Source organism: Rhipicephalus microplus, chromosome 4 (genome assembly GCF_043290135.1).
Source record: "Rhipicephalus microplus isolate Deutch F79 chromosome 4, USDA_Rmic, whole genome shotgun sequence".
Classification (NCBI taxonomy): domain Eukaryota; kingdom Metazoa; phylum Arthropoda; class Arachnida; order Ixodida; family Ixodidae; genus Rhipicephalus; species Rhipicephalus microplus.
The window spans coordinates 33562635-33585824 of record NC_134703.1 but is presented as its reverse complement, the minus strand read 5'-3'; the positions used below and the strand labels follow the sequence as shown (position 1 = coordinate 33585824).

General features: G+C 44.8%; 1 protein-coding gene across 1 annotated transcript in view; it reads left to right on the top strand.

The window, feature by feature from the left end:
• LOC119171853 (amine oxidase [flavin-containing] B) overlaps positions 1 to 23190 on the top strand; it is a 73692-nt gene that overhangs the window by 31739 nt on the left and 18763 nt on the right. Inside the window, exons 3-5 of the mRNA XM_075892502.1 lie at positions 17556 to 17650; positions 21967 to 22110; positions 22719 to 22826. Coding sequence (XP_075748617.1) covers positions 17556 to 17650; positions 21967 to 22110; positions 22719 to 22826 — 347 coding nt within the window. The remainder of the gene's footprint in view (positions 1 to 17555; positions 17651 to 21966; positions 22111 to 22718; positions 22827 to 23190) is intronic.

Genomic DNA, 23190 nt, shown 5'->3' with positions numbered 1-23190 from the left:
GGTCAAGAAAGAGGGGAAGCGTGAAATATGCCCCATACATTGACCTAATAGGGACGGGGGAGAGGCACTGCCATGAACCTTCTCCCCCCCCCCCCCTTAACGGGAACCCTAACGCACGTCACTTTTGTTTCTCTGGATAGAACTTCGAATACTTAAAAAAAATGTGAAGTGCAGCATGATTTGCTTTAACTTGCGTGCTTTATATTCGACTGAATGTGGTAAACGAGATTGCGACAAAGCAGCGACTGATGCAGGAGAGCAGTTGATTCGTGGGGTTTAACGTCCCAAAACCACGATATGATTATGAGAGACGCCGTAGTGGAGGGCTCCGGAAATTTCGACCACCGGGGGTTCTTTAACGTGCACCCAAATCTCAGCACACGGGCGTACAACATTTACGCCTCCATCGGAAATGCAGCCGCCACAGCCGGGATTCGATCCCGCGACCTGCGGGTCAGCAGCCGAGTACTATAGCCACTAGACCACCGCGGCGGGTGGAGAGCGGTACTGCAGACCTATGCCGCTGTTCAATGCGAGCAACGGCCCCGGTACGACTGCATGGGAACCATAGCCATGTTTTGCAGCGTGAACTGCTAACAGCTTGCTGTAGTGCCAAATTTTAGAGGTGACGTCATCCAATCCACCTTCGTCGCTCTCGGTGTCCGCCACAGCCCACGCCCGTAATGATAAAACTATTTCCCCGTTATGTCATCAAAAGTTCGAAGGACTCCCATGTGGTCGGGGAATATCATGGATGAAGGCGGCCAAAAAATATATATATTCATGAAAACAATTTTATATGAATACATTTCTACATCTACCTTTTAGTTGTTTTGATATATGTACTTGTCACTTGCCAGCTGTCCATGTCGCAACGCTTTCAATTACACATCATCGAGAAGCAATCTCGCTTAAAGCTGATTGTCGTGTTGCATCCAGCACAAAGGCTTTCCTTCTGCGATGGTTATAAACATCGAGTGATCGAAATCTTGTTCCTGCGTGTCTGACCACCTGTAGAAAGCCCCGTTGCTATATAATACACAAACCGAAGCTGTATTTTATTCCCTTGTTTCGCCAAGTCACACATCAATAATGACATTGACTTACGCGTTCGTTCACATTATAGGCCTATATTCTTCTGGTCAGATATAGATTGTGCTCCGCAAGGATGTGAGCTGAAAGTTTTCTTCCGGGAGGATCCTATACTCTCTTTTATGTATGTTCGCGGGAGTGTCATACGTGCGCGAGCGGAGACTATTTTACCCGACTAATTAGACAAATTGGTGCGGTCATCTTGGGCTGTTGAGCCGATGTGTTTTTTTTTTGTTTTTGTATATAACCACGCGACTTATACTAATATTATGAAACATCGTATGCCTCAACCCGGTCGTTTTCATGCGTATGCACCTACCATAACACGGTTCGTTTCGTTGTTAAAGATGCAAAACGGAATGGTCAACAACCACATAAGGCGGCGCTGATACCCATCCGTAAAATACTGTCTTTATTTATTTATTTATTTATTTATTTATTTATTTATTTATTTATTTATTTATTTATTTAGGGGACACAGCTGAGTAGTAGTCCCCACGGTGAATCTCAAGCACCTCGAAATAGACGCAGTTTTTTGTGTATGTAACCCTTGTGTCAGACAGACAACAATCACTGTCTACAGACGTTACATGACGTTCACTTTGTTGCGCATGCATCCGCTTAGCCCCGCTTGCGCTGACTCGCCGTCCCTGTCAAGGCCGAAAATGAACGAGCTCAATCAGCGGTGTGTCTGGCTGCAGAATTCGCACATCTGGTGGCGTTGTGTATACTCCGTCTTACGAGAGTCCATCCGGGAGGGGGGGGGGGGGGGGCTTAGCTTTTGCTGCTTTTGTATATCCGCGAATTAAGGCCCCAATTTAATCGTTTAGGGACGTCGCAGATTCACTCTTTTCGTCCGTATACATTCGTATCGAAATGCCACCGCCGTGACTTGGAGTCGAACCCGCGCCCTCGTGCTGAGCAGTGCTCTACACCTCAGGTGCTAAGCTACGACTGCGGGCGTCTGCAGTTCGTTGCGGGCTGCGAATACCACAGAAACCTAAGGCGACCTCTGCGTGCAAGTCCGTCCTTCGGTGACCATTCGAAGCCGGACAGTCAGTGTTACTCATCTCTTCTCAGATTTTTTCAGCAGGCACTTTGAACGTCGCTTGCTTTTGTGAACTGATTATTTGACTCGATTTACAACTAGCCTAACAGTATCCGGACCATTGCCGAAGCAGCTATATACAAGCCTCACACTGTTTCAGTGCGCTTGTATACGTTCTTGTCAAGTTGGGCATCGAATAACCAAGCGATGTGTTATGTATACACAAAATTTTTTGCAGTTTGAGTGCTGCTTTGTCTCTATCCTTCGCATTCTACGTATTTATTTATTTATTTATTTATTTATTTATTTATTTATTTATTTATTTATTTATTTATTTATTTATTTATTTATTTATTTATTTATTTCCTCGGGAGTACCAGTTTAGGGGTTTTGCGGGAAGCGGAATGTTACATCACACCAAGCGGCCATAGTTATGCAATGCTAATAGGTCAAGTATGCAAGAAAATAGTACTAGTTGTGCTTAGAAACAAATGAACGATAAGGACAATGATTAAACTGAAGCTACGTAGATATTAGCAAGATGCTTGCCAATGTCAGCTGAAAAGTTGTAAGTTGCGAGTGTTAACGGATGAATTCATAAATAAATCACACGTGGAAAAAAACTATGCTAATCTATTTCATAGCTCGTCCGTAGTGGCACGAGCTCAGAAATATATTATGTTCAAGGCATGAGAGCTGTTGGTGCAACCTTTATTATTCAATGTGATGAGGTCACCGGCCAGAATTGTAGTTATTGAATGCATATAGCAATACTAGCGCTTTGGCGCGGTAACGAGGCAGTGGTCGTTTAATATTCAGCGTTTGAACAGCCAATGTTGGTAAGAAACCGTAGCTTTAGTTCTGAGAAATGAAACAAATACATTTTCGTATACCAGGCGATTTTTTTACAATGTATATAAGGGAACCAAGGTAGGGATACATATTCTTAAAAAAGGGAAATTTTTCTTTTATCTAAAAGGAGCTTAATATCGCAACAGTTTTTGTGTGAGGTGTGGCGCAAATAGCCTAGTTTTCTTATTAAGCGTAACTAGTTTAAGGAACATTTTCTGCTAGATAGCTAAATATTTGTATTGGGAAGTTTGTTTACGTTGCATATTGTACACAATTGCAGTGAAAGGGCAACTGTGATTCACGAATGTCATCACGACTGTTTCGCAATAGTTGATGTTCTTTTGCTCCGTTAAAGGACACGAGAGATTGTACAAGACGGTTATTATCGTCAATGGAAACAAAGCAATTGTATAGAACATAAAAATCTGCTTCTGTTTTTAGAGTAGGGGATGAAGAGTGTCAAAAAATGAGGAGTCGGAGCTATGGTAACGGGTGCCGAGCCCAACTCGCCCAAGGGCATACATGCTCGGATGGAGACACTGTCAGTTTTCTGAGCCTTGCATCCGTATCGGAGCGATATACAGACAATGGCGGCGTTTGTTTTCTCTCTCTTCACTTCATTCTCGCCGCATATCAAACCACTCGGCGATACGGTCAATTTATCTGGACAGCGCGTGTCCGGCATGTCAAGTTATCTGGAGTGCGGCCCTCCATGCTACTTCCCGCTTTTGCTGCCTGAACTGTCGCGTGTGGCTTGATCGATGCCCTGAAACATCACCTTGAAAGCACCTTCAAGTCAAGAGATGGATTCTGAATATAGGCGTGCTTGGGCTAGTTTTCTTGCTTGCTTACGCGTGTCCACTGTGCTGCATTCATTTAACGTTCGTGAGGAATGTGCTGCATTCATTTAACGTTCGTTTGCAAATGTACAACGAAAATAATACCGCCTTAATAACGAAAAAATAACGACCAAAACAAGCAAGTCAAAAATCAAACGATCAGTCCGACGACCGAGCCGACATAACTAGGAAAACACAATGCAGTCACGCCATGACTACATTGACAAACTGAGTTTTCAGATATATCACGTGATATTTTTAACGAAACGTCTTTCAGTCCTTGGCTTCAATACCAGACGAACATCTGAAATCTAACCACAGAAGCAGCGAGGATAGTTACACCAAATGCCTATACAGAAGAAACGGCCGAGCCGGCCAACAGAAAAGGACGGAGTGCCTGTTTTGGCCGGATCAGCCGTTTCTTCTTACTCTTTATGCTCTGGACCAGTTCAACTTTAACAAGCTGATTCGCCCAATTTTCAGAGTGAGAAAGAGAGATGAAGGAATGACAGGGAGGTTAACCAGAAAAAGGCTGTGGTTTGCTACCCTGTACTTAGGAATGAGAAAAAAAAGGGTGTAAAAGAATGAAAAAGAAGAGTTTGTGACTATAGGGGAAAAGTGTAGTGACTGCAGAGTACTATAGGTACCAACATTGTCCGTGAGCAATCACAGTTTGTCTCTCAGTCCGGTTGTCTACAGGAACGACAGAAATTGTGAGCGAACGTGAAAGGCAATGGCGCCTGTGAAAAAAACCCCGAAGCATTGACAAAGTGCCCGCGTCGTGTCTGTGACTGTCTGTGGTTGAACTCGAGCCTATCTGTAGAAACAAATTAGCATCGCTTACTTAAATTGTAGCAACGATCTAGAAGAAACAAAATTACCCTGCAGAATAGACCATGCAGTTTCTTTTTTCAAGGCTTGGCCGGCTTAGTGGAAGCTTCGACGATTTTTTTTGTTTGCATTGTTCGGTTACTAATACAGACCAAAAAGAAAAGATCTGAGGAGTACCTGAAGAAACGTCCTCCTATATAGGAGGCTACACTTTGTTTCTAGTGAATAGGTATGGCGTACATTAAAGCGATTTTCACCATATCGAAACGGAATACGATCGAGCTTTTCTTTCCTTCAGCATAGGTTCCAAAAAAATAAATAAACAAAAAATAACTCACTTATGCTCAGTGAAGAAACACATTTTGCTCTGCGAGCTCTCTTGGACTCAGACTAAGCGAAATTTTCCTCCCCAAGGCTCACTCGGACTCAGATTCAATAAACTTTTTCTCAACCGGGTTCACTGGGACTCAAACTTAGCAACATATTGCTCAGCCGGACTCAATGAGACTCAGACTCATGGGTTGACCTGAGCCTGAGTGGTCCAGAGTAAGTCGAATCAAGAGTCCCCTGGCGTAAAATTTGCTTTTCTGATCGTGGCGTCTTTCCTGATCTTTAACGCCACTATCTCACAAAATCAGTACTCTACGATACGCATTTTCATCCTGCAGCTTCAAGTGCAAGTTATCAGTGGTTGGAATCCAGTAAGGACGTATATATGAAATATGTGACTCGCACGGGATATTTCCAGCAAGAACATCCCGTGAAAGATTTTTTAGATAGAGGCATTGGCCCCCACAGTTCTTACTTATGCTTCTGATGAATAAACATTGGGGTGGCGCATGAACACTAATGCGTTGAAATTTGTGTGGACATACTGGAGCACAAACGTAAGCCCATGTGAAGTCTACAATAAAGCTGATAGGACCACATGCCAGTGATAAAATGTAGAGCACATTTAAACTCACTCAAGAGATATATGTTGCACTTAAGGCTCGTTCGAACTCAGACTCATTAATGTTTTACTCAACCGGACTCGCCAACCTATGCTACGGAGGAACGTGACCTGATCGCGTTCTCTCTGCTGCTGCTTCTCAAAGTGACAAAACAGGCAGAGAGGGCATGTCTGAAACATAGCGACATAACCGTAATGATACTGTTATTTTTTAAACAAAAACAATTTTCTCAATTGTAGATACATCTGAATGGATCACTAGGGCCCACAGGTTTTTCGCGTACGGTGATGTTTATAGACAACGGACAGCCACATGCACATTGAAGCCCTCCGAAGATGTCATATATAAACCAATATATAGAATTGCGATATATGGCTGTATCATAAATTGAGAATATGTGGCCATATGTGGGTAGCTAGCACAGTCAGGTACTCAGGAGGTAGAACACCTGGCCCGTGCCCCTCCCACTAAATATTTTTTAAATGCGAAGCATATCTTAGCGAATGTCGGCGACTTTGAGCGTATCTATCTATCTATCTATCTATCTATCTATCTATCTATCTATCTATCTATCTATCTATCTATCTATCTATCTATCTATCTATATCTATCTATCTATCTATCTATCTATCTATCTATCTATCTATCTATCTATCTATCTACCTATTTCGTTCACATGACAGTTTGCAAAACTGGTATGGTATGACATGACTGCATGGCCAAAATAAATGACAAGCCTTAACTCGGAAATTATGACATGCATATTGAGTTCCATGTCATGACTAGTCTTGACTACATGCCGTGGTCATGGTGCGCTCGCAGTCGTTTCGCTTGCTCTCATATACCAAATTTGGTATTACGGGACGTGAATGGATGACGAAGGTACATGACTGGTGCAAACATGACAATCATGACATGAGTGTAATATAAGAAGGTGACAACATACCACGCTCATGATGCGCTCTAGACCCTTTCACTAGCTTCGCATATACCAAATTTAGTATTACATGACGTGAATGAACGATCAAGGTAAATGACATGTCCAAACATGATAATCATTACATGCGTGTCATGTTAAACATGACTACATGCTACGCTCATAGCGCACTCGCAGACGTGTCGCCGGCTCCACATATATTAAATTTAGTATCACGTGACGTAAATAGACGACGAAAGTAAATGACACGTTCAAACATGATAATCATGATATGCGTGCCACGTGAAACATGATTACATGCTACACTCATAGCGTGCTCGCGGCCGTTTCGTTAGCTCCACGTATCACGCCACGTGTTACTAAATTTGGTATCGCATGATATGAATAGACAATGAAGGTAAATGACACGTCCAAACATGATAATCATGACAAGCGTGTGATGTAAAACATGACAACATGCTACGCTCATAGTGGGTTGGTGGCCGTTTCGCTAGCTCCACATATACGATATTTGGTATCGCATGATCTGAATAGACGACGAAAGTAAATGACACATCCAAACATGATAATCATGGGATGGAAGTCATGTACAACATAATTTAGGTCCACCTCTCAACGTAGTGCTCATTTTAAAGTGACATATCAACCTCCCTTTTCGTGCTTCGAATATCGTCGATTCCCACAGGACGTGAGATCTGCGAAGTTTTTTTACCGCGGCATACCTATATATATCACAAAATGGCCCTTGATCCCATTTTCTTGCCCGGCCTCAACTTTAGATTAAGGAGGTGTGCCCCACTCCCCCCCCCCCAAAAAAAAAAAGATTGCTACCTACGCCCCTGAGTTCCCATATATGGCCTGATACGTCCATTCTTTATATGACCATATTGAATAAGCCCTATCAATGGATTTACGTAATATATGGCTTTATATATACCTAATGTTATATCAGGCTACACATGGATGACTGTTATGTATGAATAGGACTAACGTGGATGCCATTAGTTATAGCCGGAGAAATAATTTTACAGCTGTAGTGTATGATGTGACAAGAAAGTTAGGTGTAACGCTCTCTCATTTCGCCTATCCTTCTTGATGGTTTGTGTCGTCTAACTCTCCTGTAGCATGCACCAACTAACCCAACAACAAGTTTTGCTAAAATGAATGATGCCCCGAAGATCTACCGTCACTCTCCAGCTGTTTGTACGCTTTAATTTTTATTGGAATCTTTGTAACATAACGCTTAGTACGCTGTGCTACCAGACGCATTGCGTTTCCAACACACGGGTTGTAAGCGGTTTGACTATACTCTCATGTCAACAGCTGAGTGCGCATCCGACCGCAACGATCGGCTGCAGGGCACCTTGCAGGAGATGCCTTCGTGAGCGGGTTTCGGTGGAACGAGCTTCCTTGGAACTGAGCCAATGTGTTCTTTTTTTATCTCGCTATGTAGGTTGGGGCTTGCGAGCAAGAGTACACACAGACGTCCTTGACTGCTCGTTCGTCGGATCGAGCGATAATTCTTCACTCACCGCCCATCCGCCGTGGAGCTTCGAGGCGCGCCGCTTAACGCAGCGCTGTATCGCTCCACAAACACAGGGCGAACGAATCTGCCGCACGGAAATCTGCCGCTACTTATAAGACGACGTCTACTATACTAATAAATAGAATCTGTGCAGCAGACGAATTTTTACAGCGCCGGACTCCGCGGCGCAAACCAATCTTAACCTCGCAACAGTTGTGACAGTGCAATCCTAATTGTTCTTCCCGCCTTATTGTTCCAGATTTCGACCGGCGGGCATTACTGGAACAATGTTCAAAACTAAATGACATTTCCGCATGGTTGAAACAAATAATACGGTCATGCTGTACAGTGAGGAAGAGGTAGACGACGAGTTCGTTGTGGTTGTTGTGCACAAGATCTGCGTCTCTGTCAGATCGGTGCTATACCCCGACTGGCAATCACTACTCTGTTCACAATAAATCGTCATACGACATTTGGTGGAGGTGCTGGGTTTTCACACGCGCGAATGCTTGCATGAACGAAGAGGAGAAAGTAAAACGTGCATTCAAAGGCATCGAGGACGAGGCATTCCAGATGTATCTTGCACGGAATCCTGCTTCTGTCTCGGACGTCGTCTTCCTCTTCCTCACTACAATGTGAGCTTTGGCAAAGAACGCTGAAGGCAAAACTCCACCATGTGTGACCCGACTTCAGCTCATGCGCCAAGCATTCGTGTTCCTCACGGTTTACACATGCTGCGAGTTGCGCGTGCGTGTCATTTTTTAATGAGTGACGACAAGCAGAAGTGCGGATCAGACTTTTTGCCGGCTGAATACCATCTCCGTATAAAGGCTATTGCAAAAACATCCTTGCACTGAAATACCCATAACGCCACAATAATAATCTATTCTGTGTTGTTAGTACGTGCATGCTCGTAAGTGGAGCACCATTTTTTTTTTCATGAGATGGTTGTCTACGATAACTGCAGCGTCAAGGAAAGTTCATATCGCCACTGTGTATCGGGAAGCACTGTACATGCAGATTGTTCAGGATCCTCATGAGCAAGCTAAGAATGACAGCTACAGAAGAAAAGTGATACCAATGTGAACGCGGAGATGAATGACACAATTTGCAGCTTACAAGAAGAAGAAGAAAAAACGCTATGTTAAAATAATAGACTATGTTCGACCATTTTTATGGTTCTGTGATGATAATTAGACCATAATAATTATGTGCTCAAGAAGCTCAAGGAGAGCGAGGACATCAAGGTGTCGGGTAGCCTCGCTCGAATGACACGAGCGAAATCTGTTTGGCGAATAGGTGTTCAATTCCTTTCGTGACTGTTTCAGTGATCCACACAATGGTCTTCATCCTTCAAAAGAAAACGGACTGTAGTAATAAAGCACTAATGAGCAAACCATCCAAAGTTTTATCAGTTACTTCAGTGTACTTCAGCTCCACCGTGACTGGGCGCAGTTTGTTTTTTTCCATCCCCAACTACAGCCATGATTTTATTTTGTCTGCAAATCAACATAATTGCACAGCGCAAGACTACGAGCAGTTACTGCGCAATTATGTTGCGCTGTACAATTATGTTGATTCCCAATCACCAACTAGCCCAAGCATCTGTCTTGTCTGCAACGCAGCAACGGCAATGTGATAGTTACTGGACGTGTTGGTATTGCGCGATTCGAAAGAAAAGGTGCAAAGAAGACGGACGAAAAGGGAGACACATTCACCGAGAGGGTGCCTCGTGTGTGTGTGTGTGTGTGTGTGTGTGTGTGTGTGTGTGTCTGTGTGTGTGTGTGTGTGTTTGATTGATTGATTGATTGATTGATAAGTGGAGTTTAACGTCCCAAAACCACTATATGATTATTAGAGATGCCGTAGTGGAGGGCTCCGGAAGTTTCGACCACCTGGGGTTCTTTAACGTGCACCCAAATCTCAGAACACGAGCCTACAACATTTCCGCCTCCATCGGAAATGCAGCCGGGATCCAAACCCACGACCTGCGGGTCAGCAGCCGAGTACCTTAGCCACATGACCACCGTGGCGGGGCTTTTTTCGAAGGGGGCACCTGTGTGTGTGTGTGTGTGTGTGTGTGTGTGTGTGTGTGTGTGTGTGTGTGTGTGTGTGTGTGTGTGTGTGTGTGTGTGTGTGTGTGTGTGTGTGTGTGTGTGTGTGTGTGTGTGTGTGTGTGTGTGTGTGTGTGTGTGTGTGTGTGTGTGTGTGTGCGTGCGTGCGTGCGTGCGTGCGTGCGTGCGTGCGTGCGTGCGTCCTCACTTTCATCCGTCGTCTCCTTTGCGCCTTCTTTTCAGAATCAGCAACACAAGAGTTCTCCACAAGAATTGGATGTCTGGGCTGTACAGCTTTTCTAAAAACCAAAAGAAACAAAAGTTCCTTTGAATTGATTTGGCACACTGCATGTGATGCTACAGTGCTTGTGATTTGTGACTATCTTCTTAACACGCCCTCGTCGGAGGCCGAGCCAGCGTTGGCAACGAGAGCCTGTTCGCGAGACCTCGGCGTTCTCCGCGTGTTTCGTTGCAGTGCAAAGTGTGGAGGGTGGAAAGAGGGCGCACAGCCCGTGGGGCGCACCTGCTGGCGCCTTGCGATGCACCGCGCTGTGAGGCATGCGAAGGCTGCCGGTCGATAAATCAATTGTGGTCCGAGACAAAGTGGCCGTCTCCGCGTGACGCTCTCCAAGGCCGCAGCTGCTCCAAATGTCGGCCGTTTAGGTCCGACAGTCCATCACTCGGTTGGGGCAACGGTGGCTGGGGCATCTGTAAGTCACTGATGAAGGACAATGTAGTGATTGCTCGCGCAGCATGGGCAGATAACTCAAGGAACGTTAACATGCACTCTTATCTAGTAACTTGTATTCTAAGGATATTAAAGAAAAAAAGACAACGTGGGTGTTGATGAAACTGCACGCGTTCTGGAGAGATCACAGTTGAGTCGGTGCTCCTTTCTACAGGCGCGCTCAGTGTTTCTGTTAGGGCAGGCAGGGGGGAGCGAGCTGAAGTGGGCGAAATGGGACGGCAGCGCCTCCCCTCCTCCATTAGGGGCCACACCAACGGGAGTGACATGACCCCTCCCTACCCTTAAATATTGCCTATCCCCCATGCCCCCTCCCAATGCACAGCACGTTCTCCGCTTCCCTGTCCCCTGAAGGAACTCACTTGCCGTCGGTGTCCCCCCTTTCCCCTGTATATGAAAAAAAAAAAAGTCGATGCCACCCCAACTTTTATCTCAGACCCATCTCTCTGAGGTCATACTGCAAAGGCGATGTATATGCTGCAAGGGGAAGGAAAAAAAGTGGCCGTCCCCTCTGCGCGCACGCTTACATAAGCATTACTCGTTTCTCATAACGGAAGCGCACTCAGTGGCCTCGTGGGCAAATCCGATGAAGAGAAATTGTGCCCACGCCTGTGGGTTTTATTTATTTATTTATTTATTTATTTATTTATTTATTTATTTACAGTAAAGCTGCTCTTGGACGAGCCTTTCATGTCCAGAATCTGTTGTAGCGCTTGCGGACATCATAAATGGGTATGCACTGTAGATTCTGCGTAAGTGCGACGGCTCACCCACTAACATGAAGGCATTGATCAGCCAACAAAGGATATATTCCACCCAAATTCGCGCGACATATTAGAAAAGTATCATCATAATCAGAAACGCGTACGTGCCACAGAAATGTAGTACATACCCCTACACTACACAACTTCCACTAAAACAATTGGCCCTATATCTACATGTTACACTGCAAATGTCGTCGAAAGACGATAGTCTTGCCTCTGGAAAGAGTGGACAAAACGTTTATTTGATGATCTGCGCAAGAAAATTGGTGAATGGTATTCTGGAGGCGCTGCGTCAGAGTGCCTCGAGCGTGCAGCGGAGGCGAACTAGCGCATCAAGTCACGTCACACGTGAGACATGAGCGCTATCTGGCAGTTGTCTTAGAAAACGAAGCGCAGCGCGTGCGCGCCCGTCTTGGAGGCGATAAGTTGTAGAACGCAAGGACGGGTAGGTGCCGCCACCGTGTTGTCTTAGCAAAGCGTTGGAAACACTTGCATTTTCGTGCAAGCGTTGCATTTACAGCGCAGCGTGATAAATGCTATGGTCCTTATAATTACTTATGTATGCCTTTTCTAGTATAAAGGCACACATACAGAATATTGACGTGTTGTTATGGTGCCTCAGATATGCGCAAAATTGGTTTTTAATTGACAACCTCACAAGTATGAACGCTAGAACTTGAGCAATATTAGTGGGCGCTGTGGATGGGTTCCGCCGTTTGAGGTATTTTTGATGTCGTTTGGGGTACCGTTAAAAGCGGACAAACAGACAAATGTACAGACGGACAGACAAAAATTTCTGCGTCGAAGCCCAAGAAAGACTATCGTCTTTAAAAAAGCGAGAAAGCAACAATAGCCCAACAAACGACGCGATGGTTATCGTAGTCACACCATCGTCACGTGATACTTTGTGGTTATAAAAGGTGGCGGCTGTATTACACCACCTCTAAGCTTAACAAAGAGTGCTCAATGAAGAGCACTGATGCAACATATATCAGAGTACCGTAAGCGAAGGCCTCTTTGAAAACCTGTGTATAAGAGCGGCATGGTTAAGATACAGTAGAACTATACTTATATATACCTCAAAGCCAAACAAAGAGTGTTTAATAAACAGCAGTAGTATATTAAATGTGAAAGACTCGTAAAACATAGATATGCGTCAACGTGACGAAGGGTATGCCACCAGCTTCGATGTTCCATCGGTGTCCGCGAAGAGAATCATTCTTTATTTACAATAGACCCATAGTCCATTGTGTGTTAGTAGTGGGTCTAAAATACCTAAACGTAAACCCAGAAATAAGAATGATCGATTGAAACAAGGAAATGCTACAAACCTAGTGGTCGACAGGTACCCTCAAAGTAGAGAAAAAGAGAAACACAGTTAACGTAAGAAAAAGTATTGGTCAAGGCACGGGCATGCATTCACTGACGGCTGTTTTCAATGCAAATGTGTATTTGTACCGAACAAACGTGGCTGCACTTGGTATTCATCTTGCACAAAAAGGAGGGAGATTCAAGCATTCGTTCAGTGGCGTATCAACGATAGTCGGATATAGCTTGCGAAGTCCGCACCATTTCAACCTCACAGGTGAATGCGCAATGCAGCATGCGTAAGGCTCCAGATTGATGTCACGGGCCGATCGGCCGGTGACCCCCACGTTCGGAGTACATTGTCGAGTGCAAGAGTGGCACTATGTCTTTAGCCGTAGAGGCGATCTGCTGCAACAATACATTGGTTATTCTTTCCTGGTGGTTTGTCTACGTCTAATTTTCTTGCGATCTGCTGCTGCTGCCTTGCTTCGGGCATCTGGACTATATAGATATCTAGTGGGGCATTGAAGCAAACACCTCCGTCTTCCTCCACAATACCCAAGACTATTACTAAAAGAAAAGAAAGAGAAAATAACATAGCACCTAATAACACGGCAGTACAGTTCAATCAAAGTGCGAATACTCAAACGAATAATCGAACGGCCTTATTGGTGTTTGGCTTGTCAATCAGTGCTGGCCGGGCCTGTTCGCCCGCGGATTGTTTGTACTCTTCAAAGCCCAAGTCTTCCCAGGGGTTTGCAGAGTGCAAACATCATTTGTGTCCGGACCAATGGATAAAAATGCAGCCGGAAACCTCACGCGGGCACGCGGACCAAGCAATGCACATATGACACACAGCTACGTGGCTTGCGAGCAGACAAGGAGGCGCCAAATTAAGTACCGTGGCCACGAGGACTCCCTGGAGTGCTGGGTGGGATGGGAGGCGTGTACGAGTGGGACGCAGTAACCTGATAAGTAGCCAGTCATTCACGACGTAGGCAACACGACAATTTGCTGGGACATAGCGGGCTGATAAGTGCAATGGCGAGGCGAGAGCATAGATCCAGCTGCACAAGTCAACGGAGAGGGAGAATGTGTGAAAGGCAGGGAGGTCACTTATGTCCAGCTTTCTATCCTACACGAGGGTGTAAAAGACAAGGGGAGAGAAAAAATGCCAGGTTTGCGCGGAAGGGGCAGCACAGTCACGGTGAAAAAGCTAGAAGAGCAGCCTTTCAGAGCCTTTTCGAAACACTCATTGGGTAACTACTGCAAGCACACTTACTTGATACCCACTCGGGTATCAATAATAAATTTTTGGGGGTAATAGGCCGACATTCGCTATGCTATTTTTCGTCATTCTTCTGAGAAGCGTGGTATCCGCTAAGGACTTGCAAGGAATGGTGTGCCAATTGTTCGTGGAGTGGCTGACGACGATGAGGTATTATGCCTGAAGTGGGTATGCGCCACATTTAAGAGGGGAAGAAGAACAAGTTATTGTGATGGGTTGGAGCATTGGACGGTCCACTCGTTACGCTATTCGCATTGTGCGACGTCTGGTTGTTCTTTCGCTTTTTTAAAACGCTTTGTAAGTCGTATTAACGCGATTGCTTTCCCGACATCAAGCCTGCCTAAGGCAAGTTTGACAACAAGTCACAAGCACCGGCGTAGCTCGGTGGTAGAATACTGGGCTGACATCCAGCAGACCCGAGTTTGAGCCCCACTGTGCCATTGGTGCTAGGTCTTTTTTCTGATTTCGCGCGATGTGGTTACGGACACCGGAAGCGGCGGACAACTGCGCGTGACCCGAGTTGTTATCTCATAACAGTTCTGGGTGTAAAATAAAGGTACAAAAGCCTTTCCACAGCAGTGATCACGAGCGTACGTGTGCATAGAAAGGGGTTGGGGAGAAGCTTTATTGCGCCCCCCCTTCCTTATTGGGTCAATGTATGAGGCAAACACTGCGCTACCCTCGGCTTTTACGTGACTAAAGGAGGAGGCCGCCCCATTGCTGTGAGAAAAAAATCACAGCATATCCACGGAGTGAATGATGATGAGTGGGGCGAGGTGTCCGTCTGTTACTCCGTTCGTGCGGACGGACGGATGCATGGACGGACTCACGGACGGATGGATGGAAGCACGGACGAACGGATGCACAGACGGATGGACGGACGGATGGATGGACGGATGGGCGCTTCGCCCCACTCATCATCATTCACTTCCTGGATATGCTGTGAAAACCACTAATGCCATCTTGTTATATTATATATTCACAAGGACATACACACAACGCTATCTATTGACCAACTCATTTATTTATTTATTTATTTATTTATTTATTTATTTAAAAATACTGCACCCCCATACAGGGGTGTAGCAGAAACGGGATATTATAGAATACAAAAAGCAGGGGGAAAATTTCGAGAAACTAACACAAATGGCAAAACAAGAGCACTCAAAAGAAATCAATATGGAAGAGGAAGTTGATTATACCCTGAGAATATGTTCATCAATAGCAACAATAAAGTAATAAACTCATAAACTTGAGGTGGCTGCATACTACTACTGTACTACTACAGAGGAGGGAACGACCCACGGCCTAAAAAGCTTCGCCCCTAAGATGAAAAGTGGACGAAAATACTGACAAAGACCAAACCTATGGCCTTCGAATAACGTGTCCAATTCTCTACCAACTGAGCTGCCGCGGTGGCCATCCCCCCTCCTTTTTATAGAATATATAGACGCATTTAAATTTGGGAATCTTTGGCGGGAACGCTAGTAGCGATGACAACAAATGTTTGTTATAGTTCGTTAATATTGTGTCTAACAAAGAACAACGAGCTCTTAAAGTTTCCACTCCTGAAGAACTGGCCACGCATGCATTGTACTATCAAACAACACAAGCATCTCGAGCTTCCAAAGTTGGTGTCAGGCGTCCTATAGGAAAACAATGTTACAATAAATTACATTTCATGTCAAAGGCTTAACATTACGGTCTTCTTTAAATATCATTGTTATGACAAGTTCCACTACGTGTTGACGTGGTAAGCAGCAGTGTGGTGACCTCATTGCCCGATTTAAACATTAATCCTATTAATATTGATGCTTTGACCAATGCTGATATTATCTACAGTGATGCATCAGTGCACGCAAGCTAGAAATGAACAATATAGATGAAACAAGGCAAGTGAAGGAAGTTAACCAATTTAGGACAGCCGGTTTGATACCCTACACATGTGAACAGCGTGGGGGAGATTACATAAAAATAGGTGCTTCAAAAGTGTTCAAGCTTTTTTGTTCATATGAAAGTTATATGCGCATCCTTTTGAGACCGGAAGCCTATAGTTTCATAACCGCAGAGAAAGCAGATCTCACTATCAGTCACCCAATTTTTCTTCTAATTCACTCGTGGCCGTGAGTCTGCGCACGCACTGAGTTAAAGACAGTGGTTATTGAAGAAAAGGAAGCAAGGCACCTAATTTCGGTCTGCCATAAGGCGACATAGCGCAGTGCCTGTCAAAACACGTGCCGGTGCTGAATTCTCAAAGTTGACGGAACTCCCGATATACTTTTTTAAACTACTGCGGCCTTCCGTAAACACATCTAAAGGGGTCTGTACACCAGATTGCCGATGACCCCGCTGCGGTCAATGAGCCCGTGTCACCGATTCTGAGTGTTTTCTCGCTCGGGTCAAGTAGAGCACGTTTGTTTTCCTTGAGCACCGACGAAGACAATGCGATTAGGGGCGCGATAGCGTGGCCACGCAGGACTGACCTGCAAGCCATTTTTTGTAGCACCTTTAGGACGTGACTGGAGAGCAATCGAGGAGACAGCGAACGATAATCTGAAGGGCTGTCACGAGCGTTGTCAGGTAGCCTCGATTCGGGCTTTGTCACTTCAGCTTTGTCACAATTCTTTGCCACAATGTTTTGCCACAAAAAAAAAAAGCTCGTCTACTAAGTCATTCAGAGTTGATTTGGAACTCCCTATGATCACATGCCTCATAATGTGATCATTAGTTTGGCTCATAAGACTTCAGAAATAATATTTAACGTATATCGAGCTTCTCTAAATATTATGTTCTTTGGACAACACGGTCACCTCACAAGACTTCAGAATTAATCTTTGGCGTATATAGAGCTTCTCTAAATATCATGTTCGTTGGACAACACGGTCACCTCACAAGATTTCAGAATTATTCTTTGACGTATATCGAGCTTCTTTAAATATCATGTTCTTTGGCCACTTTTTTTTTAATATTCTTAGAATTTCAAGTACACAAGCTGTAATTTTGCACATTGTATTGACCCCTGTAGCAATATATGGATATCTTGTTTAACTGCACACATTGTGGTTTTACAGTGTGGTTTTCATTTCGTAGTTATTCGGTAAAATCCTGCTTTTGCGTATTTGAAACTTGCATAATCCCACAACTCTCGTAAAAAAAGCTCCCCGTAATATATTTCACTTTTGTTGTGTCCCTTAAATCACATTTTTTTCTTATTATTTACAGTGTGGTTGACTGGAAGAGCACATTTCGCGTGAAGTGGTCTAGTTTTTTTTGTTTTTTTTTTTCGGCGAAGTGTATAGCTTATCGTTTTTCTTTTCAGGCTTGGCAGCGGCTCGGCACCTTCGCAAGGAGGGCCTCGATGTGGTCGTGCTTGAGGCCAGGGACCGCGTCGGTGGACGAACTTACACCGTGCAGGTGAGGCTCCGGACAGCACTTGGATCGTATGGTCCTCTAATGTCTCGTTGCGCGGTGACAGGGCAGAGAAGATCACGTGGGTACCACTTAACTCACCTTAAGATAGATAGATAGATAGATAGATAGATAGATAGATAGATAGATAGATAGATAGATAGATAGATAGATAGATAGATAGATAGATAGATAGATAGATAGATAGATAGATAGATAGATAGATAGATAGATAGATAGATAGATAGATAGATAGATAGATAGATAGATAGATAGATAGATAGATAGACAGACAGACAGACAGACAGACAGACAGACAGACAGACAGACAGACAGACAGACAGACAGACAGACAGACAGACAGACAGACAGACAGACAGACAGACAGACAGACAGACAGATAGATAGATAGATAGATAGATAGATAGATAGATAGATAGATAGATAGATAGATAGATAGATAGATAGATAGATAGATAGATAGATAGATTGAATTAAGGGGTACCCACGTGATCTTCTCTGAGCTAGAGGCGTGTGGAGTCCGTGTGGCGGTGGTACGCTGGTACGGTGCTCGACTGCTGGTTTCAAAGTCGCGGGTTCGATTCCTGCCCCAGCGGTCTCATTTTAGACGAAGGTGCGAGGTGCATGTACTGTGCGATGGCAGTGCACATGAAAGATTATAGGACACCATGTGGACGAAATTTCCGGAGCTCCTCGCTATGACGTGTCTCATAATTATACCGTACGTGACTTAGGCACGTAAGACCCCAGTAACTATTATTTAGAGACGTCATCGAGCAGAGGGAGTGGCGTGTCGTGGCCTTGTTGGAAATTTATCCTTTCGTCTGCTTTACTTTCTTTCTTAATTTACGTCACAAGTATACCTCGAATAACATCTTCTGCACTGCACTTGGGTTTATTGTCTGTTATTTTTTCGTTAAGTTCGTGTCTAACAAAAAAAAAACGAGCCCTTAAAATTCTTCATTTGTTCATTCACCAGGCCTTCAACACACTGGCGAATTCTTTCAGGCGTAGAAGTAGAAATTCCAAGAACGAGCTGCTTTGATTTCGTATTTAATGGCGGAATCGGCTGGCATAGCGACCGCTTTGGTTTGCCATCGGCCGTACCACGTGCGTGACTAGGCCGCCGATGTGCGTGCGCCGATCCAGCTTATACATTAGCACATGTGCATAGACGGACATTCAAATACACCTATTTCCACTCCAAAGCTGTAACATGCTCAAGGGCGACTGTTTCAGGGCGAAATATGAAGCGTGACAAGTACAACTTCACATGCACAAGCATGTGAAGTTGACATACCGGCAGTATCTTCACATGCACAAGCATGTGAAGATACTGCTGCCTTGCCACAAATGACAAATGCTCCAATATTTATTTATTTATTTATTTATTTATTTATTTATTTATTGTGTCGATTTGCTTTTTCTAATTTCGGCAACACGTATTGTGATTTGGTAATGTACACAAAAGGAAACACGAAACAAAAAACAACACCATTTTCCACAAAAGGGAACCATGTGTATATGCAAAGCAGCGGGCGCTGACGCTTACGCTGGCGACGGCGTTGACGCTGGCTCTCGTCGCGACATTGCTCAGAAGAGAAACCTGGGGAGGCGCAAAGTACGCCGTGATAAACCGGTGGTTCTCACTGGCACATGTCAATCGCTGCTAATGGGCAATGAGAGACGGAAGGCTCCGATCGGACACGAGCGGCAGTCCACATTTAGCGAACGCGCACGCTGCGAATTTTTATTGCTCAACGCACAGGAGGATTCTCCCACGTGCACTAACTTGGAGGTCAGGATCCAGTACCTATATATACGGAGTAGCTAGTGACCGGTTGTGCAGCGCGAGCAGTCACTGGTGCGGTTAACGTTTTTTTTTTTTTTTTTCAATCAGACAACTCGTAGCAGGCGCTGCCTGCGTCAGCGTTGCGAACTTGCGAGGCGAGAGACGAGTAAGCTTAGGAGAGGAGAGATATGGGGAGGGGACGCGCATGCGCACGGGTGTGCTAACGCTGCTGGGAGGGATGCCTATAGAGGAAAGAAGGGGGAAGCGAGTACAGGTGCGGAGAGAAGGGGAGGGGAGCGCATGCGCCATGGGTGGTCACGCCGCACACCGGATAGAGCTCGACCGTAAGAAGTTTCGCATCTAAAACGTTAAGTTCCTAAATACTTTTCCTGCATTTAAAATATCTGTGGCATCCAAAGGTGCCCACCGAGTGTGCTTTTAAAGCATCGAAATACTGTACCGCTTTTTCTAATGAGTACGTTTTTCATCTTTGAGAGAACAGTAAATAACATTTCCGGGCGTGACTAAGACGTTAAAGTCTATACTGCTGCTACCCGACTGGGCATTATTTAGGTTGCAGTAACTAAATTAAGTTTTGTTGCAGCGAGTAATGTAGTAAATTACTTCTTTCGGCTGGTAATTTCGTATTATAACAGCATGCTTTAAGCGAGCAATTTTGAGGAAGTTACTCATTTTCCCAAATGTTTTTGACTGAAATATACGTGTCCACTGCCTTTATGAAACTTCACCAAAGAACTCGGTGCCATTATTAACTAGGAGAAGAGAGGTGACTAGTAGAAAAGACGGGCGCGAAATGTCCTCTGGAAGTGCGTTTGGGAAAAGTATATGTCAACACAAGACGCTCCAGGGACATAACGAAGGAAGGAAGGAAAATAGGAGGAAAAGAACGGCAGGGAGGTTAACCAGCCTATATGCAGCCGGTTTGCTACCCTGCGCATAGGAGGGGGAGAGGGGAGATGAAAGATAGAGAGTAGAGAGGGAAGAGAGATAAACATAGCACATTCGGCAGCACACGCGCACACACTTGGTCATAGTCCAGTCTTGTCTTTCGCGGTGTGTGACATTGCTGTTACAGCCGCTTGTTGAAGTCCGTGTCGCGTAAGAATTTCAACAGAGCTTTTGTCGCCACAAAATACACTGTTCTGACTGTGGCCTTCCCGAGAAATCTGCTTTCAGACTGCACCAGCGACTTCTTTTTCGTGAGCATTTTGAACACATGCACTTCTAATGATGCTATCGTTAAACCCACGTCTGACGTGAAACTTCCGCAAGTGATTATTTTTTGTTATCACTACATTTATCCATGTCAGATTTATGAATTTATTTCAGAAAAGGACCTTTAATTCCGCCACCACGAAAGTCAACGAAGCCATCATAGAGAAGTGTTTACATTTGTGTAACGTCGTGCACACTGCACGTTTGGGTCGATCAAATGTGTTTATTTTATGCATACATGGGTTTTTACCCCAGCGTTTACGACACTAACTTTCGAAGTGTAGAAGCCTGCGTTCAAATCTAGCCAAGAAAGCTTACTGTTTTATTAATTTTTTTCTTCATTCCGCATCGTTTTCTGTTATGCATGCGTTCTCAAACTGACTTCCGGAAAGCCCAGATTTTTCGTGAAGGACACATTAGGGTTCCGCGATTGGCCAGAACGACTGCAACCCGTCTTCGTTTCACGATCAATGGCAGCCAATGTATTTGTTATAACGAGCAACATTGCAATGATATATTCATTCAACCAAGCCATTGCACGTCGCGTTGGCGCATCGGGTGTCTGCGGATAGCGAGGGACCCACGTGGTGGTCGTCTAGTGCGTGCCTTGAGACTCGCCCGATTTGCGGACCCGTAGTGACAGAATGCGTGCTGGAGCGCTTGTAATTCATGCTCGCGAGCATTCGAACTGGCTCAAACGACATTATCGCGCACCTCGGCTCTTTATTCGGGGCTCATGGCGCATCAACGATCACGTGGCTGCAGTTTTCATATACGCGGTGATTTGTTCCTGCTCCACGTCGGCTTCGTAAACAACAACAAAAAAAAAATACACGCATCTCGACAAAGTGGATCGTGACGAGTGAGCGAATCTGTGGGCATCGTTTCGGGGAGTAGCCGTATATACGTTAGCCGAGTTCTGCCTGATTTAATGTACATTTATTTCGCATTTAAGCCGTCTCAGGCAACATCAAGGAGCATTTCGAAAATTGGAGGAGTGGAGATAAGATAGGCATCGAAAGGAAATCGAAAAACTCGCCATCTTAGCCGTGGCAAAACACCATTTAAATATTGGTAATTTGTTGATATTGGTACGGCTCGACATGTGTTTTTGTGTAACAGGTTTAGTAATAGTAATAATAGCATTCGGTGGGCAGTAATTTGCAACGCCATCATTGACGACTGAAAAATAAATAGAAAGGAAATTATTATAATGTAGTTTTACTTCTTTCGTATAGGAGTAACTTTTTCAATATCTGGCACAAAAACACAGGGTGATCACTATGGCTACCTGGACATTGGCGGAGCGTACATCGGCGCCACCCAGCGTCACCTGCTGCGCGTACTCAAGGAGCTGGGCCTGGAGAAGCACCTTTACTGCGTCTACTACGAGAACTGGACCGTTTTTACAATACTGGTACGCCCTCCAATGCACTCCACTCGTACGCAAGGAAACAACTGTCCCACAATAGCGACTGACAGCTGATGTAGCTTCACAAGCACTCAATTGTCTTTCATTTTCTACTCGAAAAGATTTAAACAAGCGCTTACTAGTCAGTGTATGGTACAGACCGTAGATTCCACTTGCGCAATATGTGCAAACGGCGACATAGTCTGCAAAAGTTTTAATAAATAAGCAAGCATTTCCGTTGTTGTGCACGCCTCAGTGACAATTGATGAGTAGCTGTATGTACGTTACACATGTTGCTAGGATTCTTTCGTGACTTTGGCAAGAAATACCGGGACTCCGCGTAGGATGACTAAACTACTAGGGCAATGTCAAACAATGAAATAGCTGTAAATGTGACACCAACAGTTCTGCTGATTTCAAGTCAGTGAAGCTGCTCGCATTTTTTTTTTCAAGTTAAGTGGCTACGAAGACGTACGTGCGTGGTTCCAAGGTCCGTTCACTGCTTAGGACACATAAGACTTCTGGTAGACATGAGTGGGGCTGTAATTAGATGCATCGAGATTCACTTACAATCCACCGTTGCCCTAAAGCGCCACTTTGCGTCGTACGAACAGGGCCGACGCTACGTCACCACCGGCGGAGACTTCCCGTCGTTTTGGAACCCCATTGTGAACATGGATGTGAACAACTTCTTTCGCAGTCTGGATCAGATGGGAGAAGAGGTGAGTGAACGCCAGTGGTCTGCCGAATGCATGGAAATGGTTAGCTCTGTTGGCAGTGTGTGTAAAAATAAAAAGATGTTATACGTAAAAGCAAAGAAGTCGAGGCTGACATTTGCTGGGCACGCTCAAAGAACTAACAATTCTGTGCTGTTTTGAAATTCAGGCGGGTCTCTGGATAGCTTTTGCCTTTTGTAGTTCCTCTTATAAGGACTAGCGTTTATTTGATATAGTTATTCAGTGCGAAACTCGACCGCCAAAAAAAAACGCTGTGATGCCAAATAGGTACGAGAAAGAAACCGAGTTTTTTGTGTGAACGTGACACAGTCTGCTCTTAGAAGGCCGGAAGGCGACTTGCTACAAACGC